The sequence below is a fragment of the Acanthochromis polyacanthus genome, chromosome 17 (assembly GCF_021347895.1).
Source record: "Acanthochromis polyacanthus isolate Apoly-LR-REF ecotype Palm Island chromosome 17, KAUST_Apoly_ChrSc, whole genome shotgun sequence".
Taxonomy (NCBI): Eukaryota; Metazoa; Chordata; class Actinopteri; family Pomacentridae; genus Acanthochromis; species Acanthochromis polyacanthus.
Genome location: NC_067129.1, coordinates 7412691 through 7421540, shown reverse-complemented (window position 1 = coordinate 7421540; position 8850 = coordinate 7412691). Strand labels below are relative to the sequence as shown.

The window sequence follows — 8850 nt, the reverse complement described above, 5'->3', positions numbered from 1 at the left end:
GCATCTCTGCAGCTGATTAATTAGAACAGTGTGTTTCTTTGGTTTGAGAAGTGCCAAAAATTAAGTACAAACAAACAAACAGAAAGCAGTTATGTGTTGAACTCCAGTGTCAGAATGTGTCATTTCCTGCTCGTTGCCTAGCAGTCGCCCAGTGCTGTAAAAATAATTTAATTAACTAGCCTGTACGTAAATGTGTGTTTCCGTCCTTTAGCCTGAAGATAGAAATGCAGCTGGAACTATATTTTTAGACTTGCTACACCTTGACTTAAGAGTAGTGAAATCTTGAGCCCTTTCACTGTCTCCTAAATGCCACATTACTTGTGTTTAAAGGTAATGCTGCATGAAGTTTTAAGTCATGAATGTATCCTCTGTATCTAATATAACAGTTTTTTATTATTGCGCACAACAGATTTTGCAAGCAAATGTCTCCATTTCAGTTCTGCTACAGGGAGTTCGCACTTCTTTTATTTGTGGTTTAAAGGGGGGAAATGACTTAAAAACTTTTAGTCAAAGTGACAATAATCATATTAGAATCTGCTTTTCAGAAAACCTTTTTAATCAAAGAACCCACAGAAGAGTAATCCACTACAGTGCATTTTCATCACCCTGGGCGCTTTCTAAATCAAATAAAAAATGTCAGCTGTCATGCAGCTGCTACATTTCTGGCTGTTTTGTGACCCGACTAAGCCCCCAAACCTATGATAGTTTCACTACGTGTCCTTCCACCACGTAGCTCCCCTCACTTCTCCCATTTTCACACGTACTGTGTATCAATCTATATTTAAAGGTCAATGTCAGAACACAGGAAATGCTCGGGTCCCCTCTACACATGAACCACGGGTGTTTCATTGCTTCTAAAATACATCTCTCACTTCCCAGCTCTTCACTGTGCGAGTCTGTGTTTGTGCCTTAAGGGTAAGTGGAACATCTTTTTTTAACACATCAGTTTATTAGAAACAGTGAATGTCATGGGTGAAACAGAGAGATTTGATTTCTTTTGTTGGAGCTTAATGATTACAAATGCACATAATTTGTGGTATCAGATGTTTTAGATGTGCAAGTACTTATTTGCAAGACTTCAGGATCTTCTCAACTTCTGGTGCGATTACATCAAGTGCATGAATGCGTCCACATTAGTTTATGCTCAAGGAAACTGTTCACGCACCCTGACGTGCATCTGCCCTGTCTGCATTTGCCGTATTAGCGGGGCGCACAGTTAAGTCTGAGACGGAAGACAACTGCAAGACTTATCTCTGTCACACAGCTTCTGGCCGAGCCATCTGACTGCTGGTTTATCTGCTCCGGCACACACCCTCTCACTGGGAAAGTGTCACTCCACCCCCTCCTCCACCTCCTCATTCCCGCTGACTCTCTGCTCGCTCTCCTCTCTCGCCTCCTCGTCTCACCCATCTCTGGATGCCAGTAGCTCCTAGTCATGGAGGAGACGACAGTCAGAGACCAGTAAGTGTCTTCTTTTGTGTGTCCCTACCAGTGCACGTTGTTGTCACGCTGAACACAATGGAATTACAGGCAACAGCTCTTTTATCTTACCCTTCCTTTTCATGCTGCTGCTGTGTTTATTCTCTTATTATATTTGGTAATACAAAAGAAACTGGAGCATGTTTAAATGTTCCTTCAGCTCCTGTGTTTGCACTTCTTGCTATAAAATCTTGCAATTTTCCTTCACTGAAATTGAGTGTGAATGAATAAATTGAATTGAATTACTGCTTACAAGAAAGATAAACAGCGACAAATTGGCTCATTTTAGACTGTTTATGCTGCAGTTGAGCAGCAGTAGAAGTTTAGAAGCTTGACAAACAGCGGCGGACCTCTCTGTCATCTAAAGATAGATTTTTGAATTTTTAAAAAAAAATCTAATTGCAGACCACGGCTTTCAGTCACCGAGGCCTCAGCATCAGCATTTCAAGGGGAGGAAATGGAGGGCTTCACCACAGGAAGTGAAGATAACCGAAGTTTAAATGAAGTTTCTACAGTGATGGACCCGGTGCTCACACAGCCCGGCCTTGGCGTCACCACGACAACCATCACCACCATCACACAGACAGGAGGAGACTGGAGCACCGGCCTGTTTGATGTCTGCGGAGACAAGACGACATGTAACGTGCACACAACCGGACACTATTCTCATAAACACAGCAGTTTCACGTGCAACTTTGTACACTGGGTTCCAAATAATCCTAGCCAATACAATATGCATATTGTTGCAAGCAGATTTTGTGATTTTAAAAGACAAAACATGTCAAGCCAAACTATTACGCAGAATATAGTTTGAAAGTGTTCAGTTTGTCTCAATGAAGCAAAAGCAGATCAGAAAACTCGTTGGTACTTGCTGTGTGAATAGAATGTAAAATTTAATGCAATTTAGAAAAACATTCTTTACAGAAAAATCTGCCTACTAAAACTCCAGCTCTCCTTTGATACCACTACTACCTCGGTCATCTATCGGACTTGTAGATCTATGTATAGTTTCTGTCTGTGATACGTTTAAGGATTCCAGTGTTCCCTTTCAGACCTGCTGTTTCAAGGCATCCTGCTGCCCATCCTCATAGATCTTCCCTTTGAAGAATGTTCCACAGGTTCTCACTTATGTTGAGGTCAGGGGATGATGGTGGTTGCACCATTTTATTCCCTATTTTTATTCCCATAGCAACCAAGGAGTCAGTGGTGTTTTATGAAGCACAGAATGGGGATACGGGCTGCATGAAAATAATGTCATTCTGGAAACAGCTATCCTTTTTTTCCCACACCATGGCTGGAAATAGTAAGCATAGAATATCGTCAGGGGGTCATATTGATACCCTCAGTTATCCTAAAGGAATCTAGCACTTCACTACCAGATCAGTCACCTCCTTGACAACTTGCTGGACCTGGATGACTATTCACCAACCATCAGGCACTCCATCATTCTTAACCAACCAGTGTGAAAAAGGATTTGCTTATGAATAAACAGACTAAAAATTATTTTTCATGTATTTCTGAGACTACTGCAGCTGTTTATCTTTCTGAACTGGGACAGCAGTCGTGTCAAGTGCTCCTTTGCTTGTTTTTTTATAGTTAGTTTTTTTGATTCTGTTGAATTATCTTATGGAAAGTTTTGTTAACCTTTATCTGTTCAATGACTCACTAAGAAATCTTTTAACAGTTCGATAATCTTGCATCAATTTTCATGAAATATCAATCATTCTCATTTCTCATCCAAAACAATGGACTGTTCTTTTTATCTTTTCCGCATATCAACAGCCTTGCCTGAGATTTATACCAGTTATCTAAAAGACAGGAGAAGTAAAACAAGTAGAAGCTTTCATTTATAAGCTAAGAAGTAAATGTTGACATAGCTGAAATGCCACTTGCATAATGATTTGGAACACAGTGTGTAATGCTTTTAAATTGTTGTCTTTACAAAATTAAATTTACGTAAGAGCCCATATGTTATCATTATTTTTTCTCGGCCCCGATGGAAACATTTACATGGGATTTTTGTGTGTCACAGACAAACACTTAAACGTTACTCATGTGCACATTGTGCTGCCCTGTGGCTGTGCTTGCAGGTCTTCTCGGGGCTCTGGTGCCTTGCTGTTTAGACCTGAGTTTAGCACATCAGTATGGGGAGTGTCTGTGCATGCCTCTGCTACCGGGATCCACTTTTGCCATGCGAGTTGGGATCAGGGAGCGATACAAGATACGAGTGAGTGTGCGTAGCTGCATGCGAATGGATTTTAGTACCCCTGCACATGTGAAAAGGTGGACTTTTCAAAATGCTCACTGCTCAAAATTGCATTGCAATAAAATAGAACTTTTTAACTGTAGAGAATAAAGGTTCAGTGTTGTAAACTCTCAGGTTTTAAGACTTCACAGGAAATTAAAAACCAGTAGCTAAAGGAAATTGGATTATTAATTCTGTGTTTAAATTGTTCTGTCTTCTCATGCACATGTACCTCTTTTTTTCTGTGTCTGCTGCATTGTTTCTGTCTGCATGTGTGCTTCTTCTGTATATGTTTGCATGTATGCGTGCACCGGTTTGTCCTGCTTATTTACCCACAGGGAAGTGTGTGTGAGGACTGGACCACGGTGTATTGCTGTTACCCTCTGGCTGTGTGTCAGATGATAAGAGAGATGAAGAGGAGGATGAAGACTCAGACGTATCATGTGTCCACTGCGCTCGAATGCTCCTGAAGGAATTGTAGACAGTGAAATGAAGCTCTTTAACAACACAGCAGATATTGATGGGGGACCAGCAGAGATTACTGGTTTAAACTTGCATCAAGAATCAATACTATAAGATATTCTCCTGAGGATCCCCTGGACAATAAATTAAGCCTGACCTACAGCAGTCAAAAAAAGCAAGACTGAAAAGGACAAAATTTGATTTATTGCATAAACAAGGAGTAAAATTACAGCTGTAAGGTTCGAACAATGGAAAGCAACCTTTAAACGGCTGCAGGACGATCGTTTTGAGAGAATGTCTTGAATAAAACTGGCAACAGAGACCAAAATGTGCCAGCTAAATTTGATTTTGCAGTAAATATCTGGTACATCGATGTTCAAAACTCCCCTTTTAGCTTTGTTTCATTGAAAATATACTGCCTGCCCCCCAAAAAATAACAACTCCAAGGCAACATGTCCTTTTCAAAAGCAATGTCCCCCTGTGCTCTGGATGTTCCATACAGCTCACTGACATCACTTCACAGGTGTGATTTTGATAGAAAGTGCTGTACAGGAAGTGTGAAATCTTGTGTATGATTTGTGCGGCTCGAGCCCTCTAATTCTGTCTGGCATGCCAAAGGTCACCAGACGCATTAATGCACTCAGTCCCCCTCAGACATGAAGCAAAGATGAAGTGGGAAAACATAATGCTTTCTAGACCTTGAGACAGATTGAGCAATGAGCACACAGCCTTACCATTAGGGATGACATCTATAAATCTCATCCTAATGTCACATGTGAAACTAAATCCAAGTGAACCTAGAAGGAGCACAGGAAATATCTGCGCTGCTTCATTTTGACCCGCCAAGTCATTTGGTTTCTTAAGTGAGCGTAATTGCTTTCGAGAGTTTTAATAAAAAAGTATGCGATGGAACAAGTGTGCAAGTCTATTCAGCATGCAGAACCACCCACCTGATCCCCAGCATACAGGCCGCAGTGATTACAGTCAACAGTTCAAGTACAGTTTGGTGATAATCAGACCTATTTCCATATTTCTGTTATTCATTTCTCCGTGTATTCCTTGATTCACCTCCAGGCGTTCAATCACACTCTAGATCCGGCCCTGATTGCTGTGGTTCCCCAAACCTGAAACGCCAACCATAAAATGGAAAATATTATTCATACACAAAGCAGATGGGTCCTCAAAGGGCAAATATGTAATTTGCTAACTCGTACAGATGTGCTCTCCCATCTGACAGCTGCCTCGAATGAAACGGAGAAAGGGAGAAATTGGTTCGGTGTCAAAAAGGAGAGCGAATTGAATAGCAAAGTCCAATCATATAATACATATTGTAGACTCCACATTTCAGTGAGTTACTTTGCGGAGTGTAAATAGATATTTTTTTAAATCACTGCAGTTCTAAATTGTACATTTCTCTTATATCCAGGTATTTTGTTGCTGTTTATTTGCTGTTTACTCCTTCTTTACCACCCTCTCAATTAACAGCCAAAGAAACAAGAGTAATGAAATAAAAATGAAATAAAGAAATATTAATCTGTCTGTATAAGAGGTGTTTTATATTTTAGACCGCGTTTGAATTGGACCCAAAGGTGCTTGCTGTTTCTGCCTATAAATATTTCTGGGCTGTAGAAGGCATGGAAAATATTGCTTTGCATTTGAGGGGGGAGTGGAAAGAGGGAGGGTTGAAGTCCCACTGTTGGGAATTCACACGTTAAATACAAGACCAAAGAACAGCCTCCATGTACGCAGCTACATCAAAGAAGCAAGACTGAATCATTTTCAAATCCCAGTTGAAGCTGTAAGTTTGTGTATATTTAAAATGTGTTCACATCATTGTAGCCTGAAATATAACACAGTGGCACAGACTACTCACACTTGTAAATAAAAATACCCAGTATAGGCTGCTGTCCTTCAGAGTTAATACTCTATACTCTTTTTTGAGAAGTAAAATACTTGAATGTAAGTTTCACAGCACCTGTAGCATAAAATCACCTCTGTGATAAAGCCATTGATAACTTATTTATGTCTAAATTAGGGTAACTTGTCAAATTCTCCTGCACCTCAGCTGGTCACTGCCTGCTTGGGGTAGTTGCTTAGCAGGACCTGCATCAAGCAAATCGGAAATTTCAAATTAAAGCACTTTGGTTACACTTTTCCCTCCCATGTTGCTACTTAGAGAACTTCAGCATCCCCAGCTCCCATTTGGGCTGAATAATTTGAAAGCTACTTAAATCAAATGCGCTCTCAGAACGTCCTACAGAGTCCTTCAAACTTTAATCATCTTTGAATCAGACTTTTGAAAGACTTCTTCTGGTGAAATCAAATTCTTTTACCTTGTTTATATATCCATATGGTGTTTTTTTATGTACATGACCAAAATAAGCAATCAAGGCCTTTGCTGAGCATTTCTACCTTGAAACTACAGTGAGGATCTCAACAGCATCTCCAAACGTCCTTGGGACTATGCGGCCGTCTCAGGTAAGTTTGTGTTGTACTGTACGGGTTATGTCTTTGTTTTGTTTGTTTTTTTGTTTTTTTCCCTTATAGATAGCATTGGCAGTTAGCAATTGGTACTTGCATCTTAGATGAAGTTTGCTTGTATAGTCTCTTTCTGTGGAGAGCTTGGCTGAAGTTGCAATTAGCGGTTACCATTAGCAAGTAGCATGAGCAAGTTTGGTGAGCTGGCATGTATAGTTTCTTTGTCAGTGGCAAGTTTGCTTTGGACATTGTAGTAGTCTTGCAGCTAGCATTAGCATTTAGAGTGAGCACTAACAGGTTTGGAGAGTCTATATGTTGTAGATTTACAGTATTTGAACAGAGTTATAGGTGAGCTGGTGTGCTTGAGCTGCAGCGAGTGGGGTAGGTGAGTGGAAAATAATAGATCTGCACATTTTAGAGAAAGCAATGTTGTAGAGTTACATGGAAACCAATTTAACTGTGCTGTAATGGAAAAAAATACTTTTAGGGCTTTATTCAATGGTTAGAGAGGGACTTAAATACTTAAAAATTGACTTATTAGTTGCTTCTAGTGTCTAAAATGCTCCTTCCAAAGTAGTCGCCATGACTACGAGAGACTTTGAAACATTCTCCAAAGCACCGTTTTCTAGTTTAAAAGATCAGTTTACTCAAAAACTTAATAAATTACCTCAACTGATATCTAGCCATGCATACAGTTTGTTTTAAAATTTCTGTCTCTTTCCAAATAGTTTCAGCGCTAGCATCTGTTAGTTCTCAATTAAAGAAACCAGTCACTAATAGTTGTTCCTCCCCCCCCAATCTGTCCCATTTTTATCAGTGAGAGTAGGCTAAAAAAGAGAAACGCCACTCTGTATAATGCAATAAAGTTCAGCAGCACCACAAACTGCTGCCTTCAAAGTGACCATAAAGTAGAATCAATACCTATCTAAAACTGTTTCAACAGATACTGAACAATATAACCTTCACGAGGAAAGGATTAGTTTCAGTTAGGTGCACCTAAAAACTGGCTGTTGAGCCTATGCTTTCACATATTGTATGATTTATTGATGTTTTATGGAACAAAATATCAAATATCATCCTGACTTTAAGGGCTTACACTTAAATCCTTAAACACATTTCCACTTTGTACCTTTCATATACCAGCAGACACACTGACACAGCCTGGCCTTACGTCATTTCTCCTACACCCACCTCCAGGTTCGAGCCATTTGGGGGCAGTGTTGCCCCAGATCTGGGCACTGGTCTGTGTTTTTTTTTTTTTTTTGTGGACTCTTCCAGCTTCTCTGTGGGGGTGAAATCACTCTTAAGTGCTGATGTGGGGTCAGAGTTGGGATTTCCACAGCAGTACCAGAGGTCAAGATACGGAACGGTGAAGCTCTTCCTAAGTCAGCAGTCAGACAGGGACCATAAAATATCTCTGCTGATTTCCTTTCCTGCTGCTTCAGCACGAACACAACTATCCCCGCAGATGCATCAGGTGCAGAGTACAGGCTGTTATCGACAACAGCCCCTTAGGGAGGCGTGTTTGTGTGTGGGCGGGTGTGTGAGAGTGTGTGTATGTGTGTGCAATACGCAGATGTATCCAGAAAAGGTCTTGCCATGATTATGAACTGGTACTCGGGCAGGAAAGCCAACAACACATATAATACATGGCATCAATAAATCAAACTCTCCCCAATAAGAAAGGTAGAATATTGATGCATTCACTCACGTTGGATTTGAATGATGTTTTTCACTTGCCCCTTTAATTTCTCCAACTCTCAAATCAGCAGACTTGCGGACATTATCTCTGTTCAGTCCTTTCTTTTTGCACACCCCGCACCTCCCCCATCCTCCTCGCAATAATCTCAATAATCTCTTCTCGTCACCTTCCCCTCGCTGCTCTCTTTTGTTTGTTTCTTCCTCTTCTGTAGCTACAAAAAAGAGAGAGAAGGACTGAGAGAAGAAAAGAGGTGTGGAGCGACCTGCTAAGCTGGAGCAGGCGTCCCCCCGGTGATAGTTCTATCCAGGACAACAAGCACCACCTGGGGTTTACATAACACACAAACACACGCACACATTTCCTCCGTCTTCTTATCACTTTCTCTCTGATACCCTTTTTGTTGGAGGAATGATTTGACTTGAAAAACCTCTGTCATACACAGGGATTATGTTGCTGGAGATTTGCCGTCTTTTGCAGTGTTTGT

At 40.7% G+C, this 8850-nt stretch overlaps 1 protein-coding gene across 1 annotated transcript; it reads left to right on the top strand.

Annotated features, from left to right (window-relative positions):
- The first annotated feature begins 1234 nt into the window (after positions 1-1234).
- plac8l1 (PLAC8 like 1) lies at positions 1235-5719 on the top strand. The gene is made up of 4 exons (XM_022196484.2): positions 1235-1461; positions 1885-2117; positions 3570-3706; positions 4063-5719. The coding sequence occupies exons 1-4, from the start codon at positions 1436-1438 to the stop codon at positions 4192-4194; spliced, it is 528 nt and encodes a 175-aa protein (XP_022052176.1). The 5' UTR covers positions 1235-1435; the 3' UTR covers positions 4195-5719.
- The last annotated feature ends 3131 nt before the right edge of the window (positions 5720-8850 follow it).